This window comes from Miscanthus floridulus, chromosome 5 (genome assembly GCF_019320115.1).
Source record: "Miscanthus floridulus cultivar M001 chromosome 5, ASM1932011v1, whole genome shotgun sequence".
Taxonomy (NCBI): Eukaryota; Viridiplantae; Streptophyta; class Magnoliopsida; order Poales; family Poaceae; genus Miscanthus; species Miscanthus floridulus.
This window is the reverse complement of record NC_089584.1, coordinates 34,661,199-34,682,434: the sequence shown is the minus strand read 5'-3', so window position 1 is coordinate 34,682,434 and position 21,236 is coordinate 34,661,199. Positions and strand designations below refer to the sequence as shown.

Here is a 21,236-nt window from a genome sequence, read left to right as displayed (position 1 = left end):
CCATGTATCGAGTTTGAGCCCATTAGGGACGCGTCCAGGGGTCTTGCACGACCCTAGAGTCTTCATAAACAGCCGCCGCCCCTCCATTAGGATTCGGGTTTTGCTTAGATTATTTTGTCAAGAACAGTTTCGCCGTTCATCGGTTTGTGAGACCTCAACTCATGAGATTAATCATTCATCTGTAATTTGGTTGCTTTCTTTCTTGTTCTTACTTGTGTTCTTCGTTGCGCAGGCAGGGATTAGCCTTCTTGGCGAGGTCAACCAGATCCGTGTCTTGGTTGATAACCAGAGGAGCTGTGGTGCTAAGATTGCAGGGTTCGATCTTTCGATCTGAAGCCGGATCGATGTGTCATTCTCCGCCACAACGATAGTTACCATCACCTGACGGAAGATCAGGATCCCCGTCTCCATTAGTTGGTACTACAACCGTCCCTACAAATGCATGATTTGTAGAGACGGTTTGGTAGGGGCGGCTGGCCAAACCGCCCCTACAAAGGGTTACGAGATGCCCCTAAAAACGTTTCTGTAGTAGTGATTTTCTAAAAAACCTAGTCAAAGATTAAAAAAAAGTTTGACTTGCACGATTTCCATAACGACTTTTTTTTAGCGACGGAGGTAGTAGATAGTTAAAACTATAATCTTGAGAAACAGGAGACATGGATTGTTTGATACGTACCCTGACATGTGGATTGTTTTTTCGAAAGCGTGCAATGGCACGTGTTTCATTAAGAGTAGTGGGAACAAAGTACAACCAGTGCTATCCACGACGAGGTGCCATAGTTCGCGGACAGGAGGAACACTTACACAAATCACCGGCTTCAACGGTGGTGCTAAGAGGTGTACTAACTGAGGAAACTAATTGCGCGACAAGAGAAGGGGAAGCCGCGACCACTAAGTAGCAAGAGCAGTCAGCGACACAAGGCAGCGGAAGCCTGTAGCGATCCAGGCGTCAGCCACTAGGGCTCGCCCAGGCCATCCAACGGCGCTAGTTTGATGGTGATCGAGAACCGGCGCACGCACGGGAGCGAGGCATTCCACAGGTCCCGGCGACCCCAAGCAATGCCAATCGCAGGAAGACTGATATAATCGAAGTCAATTCCTGTTACATCAATGTTCATGGATACAGAGAATGTGGCGACCTTGGACTCTTGCAGGCATACAATGGAGCTGCGCTGCTGATCGACGATATCCCTAACAACGCTACGACGCGCACGGCTGTTCATGCCTCGTGCGTTCCAGATGAGGATGTGGTTTGCACTCATTGGGAAAAACCCTTTTGGGGACGATGAGCAACAGTGGCTCAATCTGACTCCGCCGCCGGCGCTGCCCAGCAAGCGCCACGAGCGGGGAAGAGCTCGCGCATCGCTGCTTTCTTGGAAGACGACAACGGCTCGGCGAAGGTCTTGTGGAATTTGGTTGCAATCGCGGTATCTGGAGTGCAACCGGCGTCATCAGGCCTCTTTTGCCACCTGTTCAGCGTCACACGCCTCGCTTGTTTCTCCGGCTGCAGGTCGCGAAAGGATGACTTGGCTGCGAGCTTGTCACTGCGACGAGGTACGAGGTCGATGACATTACGCGCAACGCGTGGACGCGGTGCAGTACGGATCAGAGTTTCCTGCAGCGGCAGCCTGAGGGAGTCGATGAAGCCGACCGAAGCGGATCCTGTAGCACGTCCGGCAACGGCCACAGCGTTGGCTGACTGCGCCGCGAATGGGCCAGCGGCTGAGGATGTGCCCGCGACTGAGCATTGGCCCAAGAGGTTCTGAGCTGGGGATTCCATGTTAGAAGGCGGGCCCATGTAGGCAGGCGCATGGGCAGCCCACACAGGATTCCATGTTAGAAGTACGGATCAGAGTTTCCTGCAGCGGCAGCTTGATGTATGTAGCACCGGGTCGCCGGGAGGTGGGGGAGTTGGGCCCGAGCCTGAAGCGGGAGGCCCAGGAAGGCGCTCGCACTCCAATAGCCATCTCAAGCACGTTTAGTTTATTCACGCAACCATTATTAACCAATCAAACAATAGAGCTTGTTTCCATGTGCAACAAACAAAAGCGTCTTGCTTGCATGGTGTCTCTCTCCTGCCCATCTCTTTCAGCAATCACATTCCACAAAGCATCATATACATATTTATATATTTAATTAATATATAAATATATATATGATAGTACGTTGTTTGTCGGCGAGCCGAGATGATCGCACATCGCAGCCGTTGCTCGCACGCGCGTTGGATTGGATCCACATACGGACGACAAATGCTGGAGCTAGAAGCCGTTGCCCTGCTCCTGCTCCTGCTGGGGGCGCAGCAGCTTGCTGATGTCGCCGGCGATGAGCTCCGCGTCCTCGCAGCTGCCGTAGATGCCCCTCCGCACCATCCCGGCGCAGTACAGCCCGTTGTCCCCCTTCCAGTGCTCCGGACAGCTCCGTGCCGCCATCCCGTCGTCTCCAATCAGCCCGTCCTCGCTCTAAACAAAAGAGAAATGCACATGCATGCTTGTATTAGACTATTGTTGCGAGTTGCTAGCTAGGGGCTAGGGAGATGGAGCATGCGTGCAATTGCAAAGATGAGACCCGGCCGGCCGGCGGACTGAGCTTTGCTTCGCGGCGAAGTCTCACGCACCAGGCCACATGTCCATGCACCCACGGAACACAGCTGACATCATGGGTGCAAATAATGTGCAATGCATATGCTATCTTTTGGCAGTGCAGATAGATAGATAGATCATCATGATGCATGCAGTAGTACAACACACACATGCATGTAGTAGTAGTAGTTAAAGTGGGCGATCGAACGCGTGTACCTTGAGCCACTGCCTGACGGTGCTCCGGTAGCCGGTGGCGAAGACGATGGCGTCGAAGGGGTGTCGCTTCCCGTCCCCGAACTCGACGACGTTGCCGCGGACGCTCTTGACGCCTGCGGGGAGCACGCGGATCTCGCCGGTCCTGATCTTGTCGTAGGTGCCGACGTCCACGACAGGGTAGGCCGGGGTGGTGAGCTTCATGGTGAAGGGCCCCACGGCGGGGCGGCGGAGGCCGTGCCTGGACGTGTCGCCGAACACGACGGCGCACATGAGCAGCACCAGCTTGTCGATGACCCACGCCGGCAGGTACGGGTACAGCGCCATCGCCACGTTCCAGATCTCCTTGGTCACCAGGTGAAGCTGCATGGGTCGTGCGCATGCATTCAACATCCGCCCACAATAATAAAAAATAGTATTACATGATCGCGTCTGATTCTATTCTAGTAGTAAGTGCACCAACTAGTCCTTGTTGATAATCTAATTCTACTACTACTAGTAGTACTGGTAAGTATAGTAATTAGGACTCGATCGATCAGGACCATCCATCGGGGGATCCAACGGCTACGCACTACACTACACTACACTACACGGGAGTAGGGACACAAGACGACATCGATTGACACGCAAAGATACGATTACATAATATTACTTATACGATTGGAATATTAGGAATATAGGATGCAATGCAAGCAGCAACTTAGGATTCGGGGTGCATGCAGCATCAGCTAGCCCCCACCACCAGTGCCAGTGCCCTGCATGACGCCACGGTCGCACCAGGTCACACTTGTTGCGCTGGCAGTCCTGACGACTGTCTGTCGAGCCAGGCATGCAACAAGAGAGCAGGGCATGCAGCACAGTGAGCAGTATACTGTAAGGTTAATTATTACTGACCTCGCTGCGGACGACGATGGAGGTGACGGCGCCGGCGGCCGCGAGGTCGTAGGCGATCTCCATGCCGGAGTTGCCCGACCCGACGACGAGCACGGCCTTCCCGCGCATGCCCTCCGCCGACCGGTACTCGGCGGCGTGCATCACCTCGCCGGGGAACGCCTCGAGCCCGGGCACCTCCGGCACGAACTTCTCGGCGTTCTCCCCCGACGCCACCACCAGGAACCTCGCCTTGTACCGCTCGGTCTGGCCGCCCGTGCCGCCGAGGTCCACGGCCTCCATCACCCACCGCGCGCTCGCGGGGTCGTACCGCGCGCACCGGACCTCGCGGCAGAGGCGCGTGCGGACGGCGAACCGCGCCGCGTACCCGTCCAGGTACGCCGCGTACTCGTCGCGGTGGAGGTACGTCGGCGCCGAGTCCGGGTGCGGCGCGTGGGGGAGCGCGCTGTACTTCTTGCCCAGGTGGAGGTGGAGCCGGTCGTAGGCGCGCTTCCGCCACAGCGAGCCCACGCAGTCGTCGCGCTCCAGGACCAGGGCGCGCACGCCGCGCAGGGACAGGCACGCCGCCACCGCCAGCCCCGACTGCCCCGCGCCAACGATGATCACATCCTCCTGCTCAGCCACCGCCACCGCCGCTGCCATTGCCACCGCCGCCGCCCCGAGCTCCAGCAGGCGCGCCTCGCCAAGGGAGGCGTTGTGTGCACGTGAAGAGAGAGGAGTAGGAGTAGGAGTAGTAGGCAAGCCAAGGCCTCTGGCCATTTTGGATTTATAGGGAGGTGGGGAGGACGCGGAGGTTGGTGCCTTGGTGGAGCAGGTGGGCTGGCGTGGAACTGTGGATGGGTCCTCTCCGCACCGCGGCAGTGGGCCCCGCATGGCATTCCCCAAAAATGTCTTGGAGCGTGTGGTGGCTGGTCCTGGGATTAGGCGGTGCTTTGCGTTGGATTTTCTCGTATACTTGTCCATCTGTCATTCCTGCTACAGTATCGAATGACTGCATCTGCATGTGCTACTAGTAAACATGGCAAAAATGGTACTAATAAATAGTATGGTGCCAAAACTGGTAGTTTTGTACAGGATGATCTACAACTATCTGTCAGCTCCAACTAAGACCCAGTTTAGCTAATATTGCCTCCATTTCAAATTATAAGATTTTTTTTACTTTTCTAGATACATATCTTTTGATATACACTTATATATGCACAATAACTACATACCTATTAAAATAATATATTTAGAAAAGTTAAAATATTTATAATTTAGAGTGACCGGAGTATTTAGCTACCTAAATATTAGCTGGCTAACAAAGCTGTTTGGATCCCGTAACTAAAATATACTAGATGTGTTGATGGTTTTGTCTACACGTTTCCTTTCTTTTCTATCTACTATTAGGTGGGCACATACTGAGAGGTACGTGGATGGTCAAAACATTTTTTTTTGCAATTTATTAACTCCTATTAGCTAGGTTAATATAGCTAGTGAGATAGTTGTTAGCTAGGTATCCAACTAATAATTAGCTCGGTTCATTTGGATCCATCCCAGCTACTACTTCCGTCCAAAAAAATGCAATTATGGGTTGCGCGTCACAAAAAGTAGCTCACGTTTGACTAAGCTTTAGTTGAATAATATTCACAATTATGTCTTTAAATTAATTTATTATGAAAATATATTTTATAATTAATTTGATGGTATTTATTTGGTATCATAAACATGGATACTTTTTTATCTATAATTGATCAAACTTAAAGTATTAAAACGTGACACTGTGCTAGAATTGCATTCTTTTAAGGACGGATGTAGTATATTTTAGCAGCTAACTGTTTGTTGGGTGGAAGCAAGCAAGGCCTAAAAATTAGTCAGATAAAGTTTAACTAGCTAGAAATTAAGCTACAAGTTGTTTGGCTCCCCAACTAAAAGTTCCATACATAGCTCAAAATATATTAAAGTGTCCTATTGATCAAAATTAGTTGGGTTTGACCAACTAGTAGACTATCAATTAGTTTGAAGCTAGACCAAAATTAAACCACACGTTAGTCTTTCTGTATGGATACACAAAGACTAGTTTTAAGCTACTAGATGTTGGTCTGTGGAAATCAACAAGAACCATAGTACTGCCTTTATAATTGAACTATATAAGAGAGTGTTCTGTTCTAGTACTCTACTCCAAAAACACAAGTCACTATTAGCGCTATCACTACAAGTTGCTCTGGAACCTGTAGTAATAATATATCACAGTCGGTTTGTGGCCCCAGGAGAACATATATATATTTTTAGTGACACATGATATGTCTAATTTGTTCAATATTGTTGTAATAACGTATATTTTCTGTCACGGATCCAATTTTTCTAGAAAAGTGATAAATAGCATTACCCATAATGTTTGCCTCCAGTTAAAAGAATAATGAAATAAAATACGGTATCATTGAGAAAATTCGCTTTTATTGTTTTTTTTTTTCAAATATAATTGCGCGTTCTAGAGCAAAGGCCAACTGAGGCAGGTGCTGCTGGATGCAGCACTCCCAGCCAATGATGTATCCTTAAGCACAAATCATCGTTTTATTATGACTAATGGGGTGTTTTAATTGTGCCAGCTAATAGCTTTTTTATTAGCTAGGCTACTAACTAGACCCTATTTAGATCCTTTGGCTAACACCTGCTAGATAGTTGTAGCTGAGAAAAGCTAACAAAGACTAACTCCAAGAGCCTCTTTAATTATATCCTTTCTAATTCATAGTCATAGGAGATTTTGGTAATAAAAAAAGTCTCCAATAACCTCTTAAATTAGATCTCTAAATTTAGATATTCTCTATTCTATATTTCTCGCTAGTCAAATATGAAGAGCGGGGTTGGCTCTTGGACGGTGGAAAGATATATACAAGACGATTTTTATTCAAATGACTCTCCAATGATGATTTAAAGAGTGAATTTAAGAGAGACTCTTAGAGGTGCTCTAATAGATTTTTATTAGCTAGGCTATTAACTGGACTATTTGGATCCTCTAGTTAGCTGCATTTAGAGAGCGAACCAACCAATAACTTTCTACTAGCTGGATGCACATTTTCTTTCTTTTTTCTACAATCCAAAGGGGGCTACTTGGTTGTCAAAAAAAAGGGGGCTACTTGACAAACAGCTTTTTTTTTGCATGCACAAACAGCTTGTTTGGTATCTTTCTTTGACAAAAACAACCAATGACTCTTTAGTCACAAATATAAGTTCACTTTTTAACATAGTACAAACACACGCACACATCTCTACTATAATGGACCAATTAAAATTGTACTAGGTCCCCCCCAGAAAAAAGTCCTCCGCTGGAAGCCTCCCACCATTGTGCACCCAGGAAAATACACATAGTAATTTATCTGCATTAAAATCAAAGACTAATAAAATATCTAAACCAAATCTGATGACCACAATTAAACGTTGGGATGCCAGGCTTCCCAACCGGCGCCCTCCATCCCACTCAACGAAGCTTCAAACGTGCCCCCACCCGTGCGATCACGAAAAAAAAGAAACACCCCGTGCCCGCATGCAATGGCTCCGCCCCCGTACGTCCTCTTCTTCTGAAAACCTCTCCTCCTGATTTCCCCTTTCCAAAAATGAATCATCAAAGAGCAGAAACAATCAGGCGGAGGCAGAGGCTGGGGTGGAGGCGTTGGGGCAGGCCTCGAGGATTCCCAGGCATCGGAGGCGTTGGAGGTGGAACGTGAGGATTCCCAACAATCTGGATGCCTCCGCGACGGCCCGTCCCCGTTGAGCTCGCCAGCTAGGTCTCCCCAAATCCCCTCCCTGACTCCCCCAAATCCCGCGCCATCCTCCCGTGACCGTGAGAGGACCATTCACCGCCCACGCCCACCTCCCTGGCTGGTGGCCACCCTTCCAGCGCGATAGCACGGCTATCACTTTCGGCGCCTCCCGCTGCTGCTAGGCTTCTGCAGCGCAGCCTGATCGATGTGCCTCCTGCACGGCTGCTCCTGTCGCCCAGCCCTGCGCCGTTCGCCACCCCAAGCGGTGGCCGATGGCGATGACTGTAACACCCTTGGTGTTACATTGCACTGTTTTGCTAAAACATTTCATGATCATCATAATTATGTGCATGTGTGTATGACATGAATTATAATTCGATGTTTGGCACATGAAACATTCATACGAAACATGAGACAAAGGTTACGTTTCATATAATATTGTTTAGTGTTCTAATCGAATTGTTGTCGAAATAAAAATGCTACAGGACGCTTGACTAACGGCGATGTAATAGGTGCGGTCGCGGACAAGGATAGCTGGTTAGTACATCGAGTAGGCCGGATTTGGGGTTCGACACGAAACCGTTCGGAATGACGCCCATTCGTGTAGGCTTGAAAGAAGGCCGATGAAGCTAACTTTGGCCAGTTTTGTAGAACGACCGGCTTAGGAAATAGCGCAATGTCACTGCTTCGATTGATAGTTTGATGTACCCTCTTGCGCATCGAACAAGTAGTTTGGCGTTTGGAGCTTTGCAGACAAGTTTTCTACTTGCTTTAAAATGTGTGCACGGCACTTGAGTTGGCGTGGGCGCGGTCACCGCTTGGCCTGGCACGCTGCCGGCTTGCCAGTGCACTGCCACGCCGGCCATGTTCCACCGCCACATGGGTGCGCACGCATGGCTCTGGCACTACGCACCAGGGTTGTCTGCCTTCGCTGCTGGCCACACCCGCCGCTGCTGCTCGACCACCGCCACTGCCCGGCCTGCCATCGCTGCTGACTCACCCTGCGCGTCGAGGCGTAGACCACGTCTTCATGCCACCATGACGGCGATGCGCGCTGACCCTGCGCTACTACCTTGGCTGCTTGTTGCCTCGCTAGCGCGTGGGGCACCTCGCTGGCTGATGCGCTGCGCCCAGGCCGCCGACCAAGCTTGGTCGCGCCTTGTCCTGCCCCGCTTTGGCCGTAGGTGCACCGGGTCCTGCGTTCACGTCGCCAGCGGCCACGCATGGTACTGATCGCTGACTTCCCTTGGCTGCTCGCTCGAAGGATGTCTGCCTGCCCTGCCATCCCCTGCGCGTCGCATCGCACTGTGTCATTTGTCTGGCGATGCCTGCCGCGGTGGCGCCATACCGCGCTCGTCACCTTGCCGCAGTGGCCGTGCAGACAGCCGTCTGGGGCACGTCCCGCCCGTCCCGCGCTACTAGCCTCTCCTCCAGTTGGGTGTCACTGTGCTCACCACATCCTAAGCCCTACCACCGTAGAGCAGCCCCTGGCACAGCCGTGCCATTGCCGTGCGCCGCCACACCACATCGCAGCAAATATCGAATAGAGCGGGGACATTTTCGCAAGATGTCGTCGCGCGCGGGCCATCCCCCGTCGCGGGCCGTGGGCCGGCTGGGCCGCGCCTCCACGTGGGCCGCGCGGTGGCCTGCTGACGCGCACGGGCGGGAAGGCGCGCTGGGCCGAGCCAGCGTGGGTGGGCCGAAGGAGTCAGATTCGGTTTTCACCATTTCCAGTAAATAAGAAAGTTTATTTGTTTTAGTTATGAAGTGAACTTCAATAAATCATAGTAAATTGCGTAGTTGTCCAAAAATAGTGAAACCAAGTTTGTTAGATTCACAAAAACGTCGTCTATCTGTTAGTGTAGTTAGTTCATAGTTAACTGTTGTCGTCATAGGCTTATAAATTCTAATTGGGAAGCTTAGTATTATATAGATTAATATTTATAGGAATTCTTGTGGCAAATCGGTAATAGTTTTAGCTTTGAAAATTTTACAGTAGGTTCCCGAGGATATTAGGTGCTCGCTGTAAATTTTGTAGCATTAAAAGGTATCGTTAAATAAAGTAGCTATTACTCTTGTTATTGGTATATAGCATAAATTAGCGTTAGGAGTAAAAATACCGGTAGTAGCTGTAATAATGATGAATGCCATACTTTACGCTTGTGGTCGATAGCACTAGCTTAGTAGTAAATCGATGTACTTCTATTTTAATAGCTGCTGTTGTTATATTATTAAATATTGCATCATCATTTCATGTAGATCGCGAACTGGTAGACTTCGTGCCCGTCGGCGAGCCGGAGTACGATGAGGTGATCGAGGAGTACGAGGAGGAGATCTTCGCACAGGAGGACACTCAGGAGCCTATTGGTGCTAACCCTGCTGACCCCGCGCCTGCCCAAGGCAAGCCCTGGTGCATAACCCCTATTTTTAAATGATCACTGAATATATATAAGATGTGCATTTACGTTACAGACATTTTATGGAAACTACATGCACAAATATATCTACCCATGAGTCCTACTAGTACAGGTCGAGTAGCTGCTATGCTCAGGATATCGGTAGCGTGAGTAACCTGCCGTTACTCGCAAATAGGTGATCAAATATGACCACTCATGATAAAATGTTGGAAAGGAAAATAGTGATCAGGCAGGCAGGGATATGGATTGGGTATTGGTGGGTGTGAGGGGTTGTGTCCTGCGGCCAACAGGGCATAGCTCGGTTACACTTTTTCCCTGTCTGTATCGATTAAGGACCGGTCATTGCATATGACTCTAGGCAAGTCACAGATTATTGTCCCGAGCGCATACTTGGGTATGGGCGCAGGAAAGGCTTGCTGCTCTCTTGTCGTGGATCCGGCTCTTTCTGGACCGACTGATGGGAAGATGAGGTGGTGGAGGTCCTTGCACCACACTGAGTCTGGGACTCAGGGGTGGGGGCTTGGAGTCCAAGTTTGGATGGGGACCTGGACACCCAGGACAGGAGAGTGGTGGGTTAGTCCTGCTTGTGCCTGGGGTACAAGCGGGGTGTGTGTTTTTAGGGCACCCAGCTGGGCACATTGATTCATGAATTGACGGGTGATCTGGTACGGCTTGTCTGCGGTTTAGCACCGTAGTAAGAATTGAAAGTGGAACAGGAGAAGAAACAACATCGATTGCTCAACCCTTGCTTGAAAGTAGAACAGGTGCTTATATAGATTGACTAGAAGAAAACTTAATGCGGCTGATAATAATAATGCATCAATAAGGACTCACTATTAGTATTGCTTTCTGCTAAAGAAAACTAGCAACCATAAAGCCTAGCATATCCCTTAGAGTTGAGAAAGTATTCCCACTAGTCAGATAAGTCTTGCGAGTACATTGTATACTCAGGGTTTATTTACCCCTGTTGCAGGTGATGCTTGAAGAGTACCTTGTGTGGAGGATCCTTCTGGTGGGCTCAGACAGAATCCTCACCCCTACCGCTAGATGTTATTTTTAAATTCCGTTGTTTATCATTCCGAACTCTGGTATTTGGTATTGTAATAATGTACTTTTTAAGAAACTCTAATGTATGAAATGTACTTGTGTTGTAACTCGTTCTCATTATTGGATCCTTGGGAAAAATGTGGATCTTTTAGGTTCTCCCTCAGGGTGTGCCCGACGGACACCACTCGATGTAGCTTGCTTTTGGGGTGCTTAGTGTCTGGTGGAAGATGAGCATCTCCATAAGTATGCTATTTCAGGCGGTTCTGCCACAGTTGGTACCAGAGCCAATAATGGTCATGAGTTTCATCACTCTTTTCCAAAACTAAAAATTTGACCAACAAAAGTTTTGCAAAAAGTAGGATGTGATTACATTATGTAAATAAGTATAAGCCCTAGCAATATGGTCTATCTAGGATAGCGGTACTGGTTTTATCTAATCAGTTTTCTATAGGTACACTGACTTACATTGTGTAAGAAATCATTTAGAAACGGAAAGTGAGTGTGCGATGTGCCAAAAATTCTACGAATGTCGCTATATTCCGGCTTGAGTGAACGTATAGGTCGAAGCATGCATCATGATAATAGCATCTTACTTGAACTAAAATCCCCCTTCATGTATAAGTGGGTAGTAAATTAGTAGGACTAACTAAATGAATGCTTTAATAAATTGTGTTGTCATCTCTCTAATCCCTTGATCCTGATCGAAATGCATTCTAATGAATAGTCCCTATCTCTTACAGATGAACCTAAGGTCTAGACATAGGAGCACCAGTTCGGGGGTGGCTAATGAGGGCCAGGGCAACAGTGGCCGGGCCGTTGACTGTGGCAACAGGGGAGGTCAGGAGGTCCCACCTCTGGTTCCTCATCCTTTCCCACCACCACCACCGCCTCCGCCGATGACCCCCACAAAGATAATCGCAGAGCTATTGGCTGCTCACTGGGAGTCAGCCGCTGCTCGCCAGGAGATAGCTCATGCCATGGAGATTATGGCACAGGCCATCACAGGCCTTGCCCACGGAGGTCCCGGGGGCAATAGTGGGAACAGGCGTGGTGCCCGCTGTCCTAAGGGACAGTCCTCTTACCAGGATTTCCTCAAGACTCACCCACCCACGTTCATGCCATCAGACGAGCCCTTGGAGGCGGAGCACTGGCTTCGCACGCTGGAGCAGAAGTTTTGGCTGCTCGGAGTGACCTACGAGCAGAAGGTGCACTTTGCATCTCAGTAGCTTTTGGGGTCCGTAGATGCCTGGTGGGAAACTTTCCATGCCGCAGAGCTGTCGGATCATCCAGCAACCTAGCAGGAGTTCTCCACCGCCTTTTGAGAGTTCTTTATCCCTGCTAGTATTATCAACTAGAAGGTGACCGAGTTTCTGAAGCTACGCTAGGGGAGCAGGACGGTAATGGAGTATGTGACCCAGTTTAACCACTTGGCTCAGTATGCTGGCAGTCAGGTGGATACGGATGACAAGAAGAGGGAACGTTTCTTCCGGGGTCTCACTCCTCTCCTTTAGGAGAAACTGTATCTGGGGAACTATTAGACCTTTGGGGCTCTGATGAATGCCGCCATTGCTCTTGAGGGTTTTTAGCGAGCATCTTAGGCAGATTGGAAGAGGAAGAGGGTGGCAGCTGGATCCTCCAGCCACCCTCACACATAGAAGGTACAAGTTGTTAGGTGAGGGCCCTATCAACCATCCGGTGGGCCTCCATTTCGGTCACCCCAGCAGACGTCGCAAACTTCCTCTACTCAGTACCGGGCACCTCCGCAGCAGGTGCGGCCTCAGCAGTCTTAGGGACAGCAGGTCCTACCTCGTCAGGGGTTCGAGAACAAGCCTGGTGCTTGTTTCAAGTGTGGCAAGGATGGCCACTATGCCAGGGAGTGTCCCCAACATTAGGCAGTTCAGTCATCTTAGCCGTCTACAAATTCCAGGTTTATTAAGAGGACTATCATCAAGAAGAAGGTGCCTAGTAGATCCGGCTAGGTGCACTTCATGGATGCTCAGCAGGTTGTGCAGCAGGAGACAGTTATGGCTGGTATGTTTACCATCGACTCCCATCCAGCTTTGGTGTTGTTTGATTTTGGTGCATCGCATTCCTTTATGAGCATGGGGTTTATAGAGCGGCACAACTTATCACTATTGGCTATATTGTATGCCTATAAGATCTGTACTATGGGTTCACAGATGCTCATCAATACCTGCACAAATATAGTAAGTTTGGTATTAGCCACCCACACTTACCGTCTATAGTTCATGATAATGCCTAGGCAAGGTATTGATGCTATTCTTAGAATAAACTGGTTGCGGGTGTATGGGGTAGTATTGGATATGCAGAGAAGAAGTGTGGAGTTACGGCTTCCTTCTTCTGAGGATAGGATGTCTCTTATTATACCCTCAGAACCAGTCTTACCTGTTGCTGCCCATACGAAAGCCGTTCCTGATCTTACCTCCATTCCGGTAGTATGTGAGCTCCCAGATGTTTTCCCTAAAGATCTTCCTAGATTGCCACCAGACCGTGAGGTAGAATTCTCCATTGAGCTTGAGCCTGGTACTACTCCAATCTCCAGACATCCATACCGCATGGCTCTGAGAGAACTAGCAGAAATGAAGAAGCAACTAGAAGAATTGATGGACAAAGGTTTCATCCGTCCGAGTTCCTCACCATGGGGTTGCCCAGTCATTTTGTGAAGAAGAAGGATGGTACTCTGCGGATGTGTGTGGATTACCGCCCCCTTAATGCGGTAACAGTTAAGAACAAGTATCCTTTGCCCCGCATAGATACTCTGTTCGATCAGCTAGCTGGAGCCAAGGTGTTCTCAAAGATTGATCTTAGATCAAGCTATCATCAGATCAAGATCAGGCCACATGATATACCAAAGATAGCCTTCTCTACTAGGTATGGGCTGTATGAGTATCTAGTGATGTCTATTGGCCTCACTACCTGATGAATTCAGTTTTCATGCCAGAGCTAGATAAGTTTGTGGTGGTTTTCATTGATGACATCTTGATCTATTCCAAGAATGATGAAGAGCATGCCCGACACCTCCGGATAGTACTGACTCGACTAAGGGAGCACAAGCTATATGCTAAGTTCAACAAGTGCAAGTTTTGGTTAGATCGAGTGCAGTTCTTGGGGCATGTGTTGACACCTGAAGGCATTTCTGTAGATCCCAGCAAGGTGCAAGATGTATTGGATTGGAAGTCTCCTTGGTCTATGCATTAGATCCACCAGTTTCTTGGTCTAGCTGGATACTATCAGCGCTTCATTCCTGATTTCTCCAAGATAGCCTAGCCCATGGCCAAGCTGCTTCAGAAAGAAGCTAAGTTTGATTGGAGTCCATCTTGTGAAGAAGCTTTTCAATCTCTAAAGACTTTTCTAACCACTGCTCCTGTGTTGGCTCAACCTGATATTGATAGACCCTTTGATGTATACTGTGATGCCTCAAAGATGGGGTTGGGGTGTGTGCTTATGCAAGATGGGCGTGTGATAACTTATGCTTCGCGCCAACTGAAGAAGCATGAGGTGAACTACCCCACCCATGATTTAGAGCTAGCTGCTGTAGTCCACTCTCTGAAGATTTGGAGGCATTACCTATTGGGCAACAAAGTGCATATCTTTACAGACCACAAGAGCCTCAAGTATATTTTCACTCAGTCTGAGTTGAACATGAGGCAAAGGAGATGGTTAGAATTAATAAAGGATTATAATTTAGAAGTTCATTATCATCCAAGAAAGGCCAATGTGGTGGCTAATGCTTTGAGTCATAAGTCGCATCAGGTTGAGGAAATACCCTTGTTGCTCCACCACACAGAGGTGCTAGCTTATATTGCAATGACCTCAGAATTGCTGGAGCAGATTATTCGAGAATAGAAGGAAGACCCTGAAGAGATTCCTCACATCAGGAAGTTGATGGCTGAAGGGCATGGCCCTCATTTTAGCATTGATGAGCAGGGGGTCATGAGATAAAAGGATAAATAGGTGGTTCCATCCAGTAAAGAGCTAAAAAGAAAGATTTTGAATGAAGCACATCATTCAAAGCTGTCTATCCACCCTGGTAGCAACAAGATGTACCATGATCTGCGCCAATTGTACTAGTGGTCCTACATGAAGCAAGATATCACCTAGTTTGTTGCAGAGTGTGACACTTGTGGTAGAGTCAAGGCAGATCATATGCGTGCTCCTAGATATCTATAGCCTTTGCCCATTCCTGTTTGGAAATGGGAGGATATTTCCCTGGATTTCATCGTGGGTTTACCCCGCACCTCCACGGGCTTTGATTCTATTTGGGTCATTGTGGACCGTCTCACCAAGTCTGCCCACTTCCTTCTGGTGGATACTAGATACACTACCAAGAAGTATGCGGAGATATACTTTGATCAGATTGTGACCCTATATGGAGTTCCTCTCACTATCATCTCTAATAGAGGGTCAGTGTTTGTCTCTCGTTTTTGGGAGAAACTCTAGGAATGTCTGGGTACTCATCTTCTCAGAAGCTCGGCATACCACCCACAAACTGATGGTCAAACTAAAAGGGTGAACCAGGTGCTCGAGGATATGTTGAGGGCTTGCACCATTTCTTTTCCTGGGAAGTGGGATAAGTGTTTGAAGTTAGCTAAATTTTCATATAATAACAGCTACCAAGAGAGTATCCGCATGGCACCATTTGAAGCTTTATATGGGCAGAAGTGTAGGATGCCACTAAACTGGGTTGAAGTAGGAGACCGTAGGTACTTCAAGCCTAATTTCATAAAGGAGGCTCGAGAGAGTAAGTATTATTCGTAGACACTTGAAAGCAGCTCAGAGCCGGCAAAAGGCTTATGCAGACAAGCGAAGAAGACCTTTGGAGTTTGCAGCTAGGGATTATGTGTATCTCAAGGTATCTCCTATGAGGGGGGTGCATTGGTTTGGTGTCCATAGCAAGTTAGCCCCTTGGTATGTGGGTCCATACAAAGTGTTGCAGCAGTGTGGCCCTGTTGCTTATCGTCTCCAACTTTCTAAAATTCTCTCCGCGGTTCATAATGTGTTTCACGTCTCATAATTGAAGAAATGTCTGCGGGTTCCTGAGGAAGCTATGGAAATTGAAGGACTTCTGCTCTAACTTGATCTGTCTTATGTTGAGCATCCTATGAAAATCTTGGATGAAAAGGAGAGAGTGACCAGGAACAGGGTGATAAAATTCTACAAGGTGCAATGGCAAAATCATTCAAAAGATGAAGCCACCTGGGAGCAAGAGAGCTACATATTAAAGCATTACCCTCACCTCCTCTCTAGTTCGAATAGTTAGTTACTATGCAAATGTACTCCCTATCTCTTTCTCACACTAGGCACATGAAATCTCGGGTCGAGATTTTGTTTTAGGGGGATAGATTTGTAACACCCTCGGTGTTACATTGCACTGTTTTGCTAAAACATTTCATCAGCATCATAATTATGTGCATGTGTGTATGACATGAATTATAATTCGATGTTCGGCACCTGAAACATTCATACGAAACATGAGACAAAGGTTACGTTTCATATAATATTGTTTAGTGTCCTAATCGAATTGTTGTCGAAATAAAAATGCTACAGGACGTTTGACTAACGGCGATGTAATAGGTGCAGCCGCGGACAAGGATAGCTAGTTAGTACATCGAGTAGGCCAGATTTGGGGTTCGACGTGAAACCGTTCGGAACGACTCCCATTCGCGTAGGCTTGAAAGAAGGCCGACGAAGCTAACTTTGGCCAGTTTTGTAGAACGATTGGCTTAGGAAATAGCGCAATGTCACTGCTTCGATTGATAGCTTGATGTACCCTCTTGCACATAGAACAAGTAGTTTGGCGTTTGGAGCTTTGCAGACAAGTTTTCTACTTGCTTTAAAATGTGTGCACGGCACTTGAGTTGGCGTGGGCGCGGTCACCGCTTGGCCTGGCACGCTGCCGGCTTGCTAGTGCACTACCACGCCGGCCATGTTCCACCGCCACACTGGTGTGCACGCATGGCTCTGGCGCTGCGCACCAGGGTTGTCTGCCTTCGCTGCTGGCCATGCTCACCGCTGCTGCTCGACCACCGCCACTGCTTGGCCTGCCGTCGCTGCTGACTCGCCCTGCGCGCCGAGGCGCAGACCACGTCTTCATGCCACCATGATGGCGATGCGCACTGACCCTGCGCTACTACCTTGGCTGCTTGCTGCCTCGCTATCGCGTGGGGCACCTCGCCGGCTGATGCGTTGCGCCTAGGCCGCCGACCAAGCTTGGTCGCGCCTTGTCCTGCCCTGCTTTGGTCGTAGGCGCACCGGGTCCCACGTTCACATCACCAGCGGCCACACATGGTACTGATCGCTGACTTCTCTTGGCTGCTCGCTCAAAGGACGTCTGCCTGCCCCGCCATCCCCTGCGTGTCGCATCGCACTATGTCATTTGTCTGGCGCTGCCTGCCGCGGTGGTGCCATACCGCGCTCATCACCTTGCCGCAGTGGCCATGTAGACAGCCGTTTGGGGCACGTCCCGCCTGTCCCGTTGTTCCCGTAGTTGTGTGTTGGCTCATTGCGTTGATGCCACAGACGGACCAAGCCAAGCCATGACAGGACCCCCCTGCCTCCGCTGTCTTCATGGCCGCCAAGATGCTTCTTTCAAATTTGCCATGGTAGCGGTGTCTTGATTCAAATTGACCACGTGTTTGACTCCGCTAGGTAGCCTACAGCCCTACCGACCCCACATCACCGCCTGTAGTTCAGTCCTGTGCTCCAATTTTGAATCGCCGTTCGCCGGGTCCATAAGACCATGGTGTCCTGCGCCGTCGGCTAACCTAGCAACCAAGGCATCTCGGTCCAATTCCTCGCACTACTAGCCTCTCCTCTAGTTGGGTGTCACCATGCTCGCCACATCCTAAGCCCTACCACCGTAGAGCAGCCCTTGGCACAGTCGTGCCATTGCCATGCGCCGCCGCACCACATCACGCGCACATGGCCGGCTCAGTTTGAGCCATCTCCGATCGAGTCACCACGTCGTAAGGTTCCATGGTGAGTCGCTGGTGCTCATCTAGTACTTGTTTGGCCCTAGTCTTGCTGACGTTCACCGAAACGGCGTCATCGTGTTTGCAGGGTGCCCGCCGTCGTGGTCCGAGCCCGCTGCTGCGTCCTGGTGCACGTTTCCTCCGCCAACCACTTCGCGTTCGCATCTAGGTATGAGTCGGCTCGTTAGTTTGGGAGGGGGAGGCCTGTGGTGGCCGGCGTGGGTCGCCGGTGCTAGCCCCGCCGCGCCGGTGCACGTGGGTGGCCGCAGGGGTGTCGCCAATGAGAGGAAAAGAGTTTCGGAGGGTGCTGCTAAAAAATTGTAGACTGGCGAAATAGCACCGTAGAGCTTGTAGCAAATACCGAATAGAGCAGGGACGTTTTCGCAAGATGCCGTCGCGCGCGGGCCTTCCTCGTCGTGGGTCGTGGTCCGGCTGGGCCGCGCCTCCGCGTGGGCCGCGCGGTGGCCTGCTGATGCGCGCGGGCAGGAAGGCGCGCTAGGCCGAGCCAGCGCGGGTGGGCCGAAGGAGTTAGATTCGGTTTTCACCATTTCCAGTAAATAAGAAAGTTTATTTATTTTAGTTATGAAGTGAACTTTGATAAATCATAGTAAATTGTGTAGTTGTCCAAAAATAGTGAAACCAAGTTTGTTAGATTCACAAAAATGCCATCTATCTGTTAGTGTAGTTAATTCACAGTTAGCTATTGCCGTCATAGGCTCATAAATTCTAATTGGGAAGCTTAGTATTATATAGATTAATATTTATAGGAATTCTTGTGGCAAATCGGTAATAGTTTTAGCTTTGAAAATTTTACAGTAGGTTCCCGAGGATATTAGGTGCTCGCTGTAAATTTTGTAGCATTAAAAGGTGTCGTTAAATAAAGTAGCTATTACTCTTGTTATTGGTATATAACATAAATCAGCGTTAAGAGTAAAAATACCGGTAGTAGCTGTAATAATGATGAATGCCATACTTTACGCTTGTGGTCGATAGCACTAGCTTAGTAGTAAATCGATGTACTTCTATTTTAAGAGCTGCTATTATTATATTATTAAACATTGCATCATCATTTCATGTAGATCATGAACTGGTAGACTTCGTGCCCGTCAGTGAGTCGGAGTACGACGAGGTGATCGAGGAGGAGATCTTCGCATAGGAGGACGCTCAGGAGCCTGTTGGTGCTGACCCTGCTGACCCCGCGCCTGCCCAAGGCAAGCCCCGGTGCATAACCCCTATTTTTAAATGATCACTGAATATATATAAGATGTACATTTATGTTACAGGCATTTTATGGAAACTACATGCATAAATATAACTACCCATGAGTCCTACTAGTACAAGTCGAGTAGCTGCTATGCTCAGAATATCGGTAGCGTGAGTAACCTGCCATTACTCGCAAATAGGTGATCAAATATGACCACTCGTGATAAAATGTTGGAAAGGAAAACGGTGACCGGACAGGGATATGGATTGGGTACTAGTAGGTGTGAGGGGTTGTGTCCTGCGGCCAACAGGGCATAGATCGATTACACTTTTTCCCTGTCTGTGTCGATTAAGGACCGGTCGTTGCATATGACTCTAGGCAAGTCATAGATTATTGTCCCGAGGGCATACTTGGGTATGGGCATAGTGAAGGCTTGCTGCTCTCTTGTCGTGGATCCGGCTCTTTCCGGACCGACTGATGGGAAGAGGAGGTGGTGGAGGTCCTTGCACCACACTGAGTCCAGGACTTAGGGGTGGGGGCTTGGAGTCCAAGTTTAGACGGGGACCTGGACACCCGGGACAGGAGAGTGGTGGGTTAGTCCTGCTTGTGCTTGGGGTACAAGCGGGGCATGTGTTTTCAGGGCACCCAGCTGGGCACATTGATTCGCAAATCACCGAGCGATCCGGTACGGCTTGTCTGCGGTTTAGCACCGTAGTAAGAACTGAAAGTGGAACAGGAGAAGAAACAACATCGATTGCTCAACCCTTGATTGAAAGTAGAACAGGTGCTTATATAGATTGACTAGAAGAAAACTTAATACGGCTGATAATAATAATGCATCAATAAGGACTCACTATTAGTATTGCTTTCTGCTAAAGAAAACCAGCAACCATAAAGCCTAGCATATCCCTTGGAGTCAGGAAAGTATTCCCACTGGTCGGATAAGTCTTGCGAGTACATTGTGTACTCAGGGTTTATTTACCCCTGTTGTAGGTGATGCTTGAAGAGTACCTTGTGTGGAGGATCCTTCTGGTGGGCTCAGGCGGAATCCTCACCCCTACCGCTAGATGTTATTTTTAAATTCCGTTGTTTATCATTCCAAACTCTGGTATTTGGTATTGTAATAATGTACTTTTTAAGAAACTCTAATGTATGAAATGTACTTGTGTTGTAACTCGTTCTCATTATTGGATCCTTGGAAAAAATGTGGATCTTTTGGGTTCTCCCTCGGGGTGTGCCCAACGGACACCACTCGATGTACCTTGCTTTTGGGGTGCTTAGTGTCTGGTGGAAGACGAGTGCCTCTGTAAGTATGCTATTTTGGGTGGTTCTGCCACAATGACCCCGTTGCCCCCAGACCGCCGGTAGCACCATCCAGGATGCGGCAAACCGTCTGTCCTCCAAACTGATTTGATCTTGGGCTCGGCGAGGTTGTCGTCCGTGACGTCCATGCGTCGGAGGTGGAGCGCCTTGAGGCACTCGAGCGGCGTGGCGAGCTCGGTGACCCAGGGGAGGGCATAGGCACCCTAGTCATCGGGTATGAGGCCGTACATGGCCGCGCGGGGCTTCCCCTTCACGGCCAGCGACTCGAGCCATGGGAACCACGCGATTAGGCGCGCCAGGGACACGGCATAGCAGAAGGGCACCGTGACATGCTTCTGTGAGAGCGCGTCGACGCGGTGCCACCGGCGGCACACCAGCAACGCGGCCTCCCGGTCGCGCGGGTCCTCGACGAACCCCATCACCAGGTGCAAACATCTCCTCAGGAACCCAGCCACCGTCGCCGCCGCCGATACTCAGCGCGCGGTTCAGCCGCTGGGTCTCCGGCGCCTCCCCGCCCATCATCTTGATCGGGTTGTGGATCAGGCGCTCGCAGGCTCAGCTGGCTTTTCTACCGCAGGCGCAGTAGCTTCACGCCGGCTCGCCGAGGATCTGCTCCAGCGAAGGGCGAAGACATGGGATTCCCTCCTCCTCTGCTCCCACTCGCTCCCTGATTCGGTGGTGCTTGGAGGTGGAGCAAGCAGAGGAGAGAATTATTGGAGGGAGAAGAGAGTGGAGAGGAGGACGAGGTGGGGTGAGGATTGGGGAAGCGGCATTTACTTCTACGCGATCCAGCTGGGGATGCCGAGCCACGTCGGCTGGGGCTTGCGGGC

The 21,236-nt window shown here is 49.5% G+C and overlaps 1 protein-coding gene and 1 pseudogene across 1 annotated transcript; both read right to left on the bottom strand.

Moving 5' to 3' along the window:
* Positions 1 to 1,931: 1,931 nt before the first annotated feature.
* On the bottom strand, positions 1,932 to 4,442 carry LOC136451938 (probable indole-3-pyruvate monooxygenase YUCCA10). Its single transcript, XM_066452613.1, has 3 exons — positions 3,687 to 4,442; positions 2,796 to 3,155; positions 1,932 to 2,459 (listed from the first exon to the last, which is right to left on the bottom strand). The coding sequence occupies exons 1-3, from the start codon at positions 4,440 to 4,442 to the stop codon at positions 2,259 to 2,261; spliced, it is 1,317 nt and encodes a 438-aa protein (XP_066308710.1). The 3' UTR covers positions 1,932 to 2,258.
* An 11,140-nt stretch (positions 4,443 to 15,582) lies between these two features.
* Positions 15,583 to 20,925, bottom strand: LOC136454506 (coronatine-insensitive protein homolog 1b-like; annotated as a pseudogene).
* Between the last annotated feature and the right edge of the window lie 311 nt (positions 20,926 to 21,236).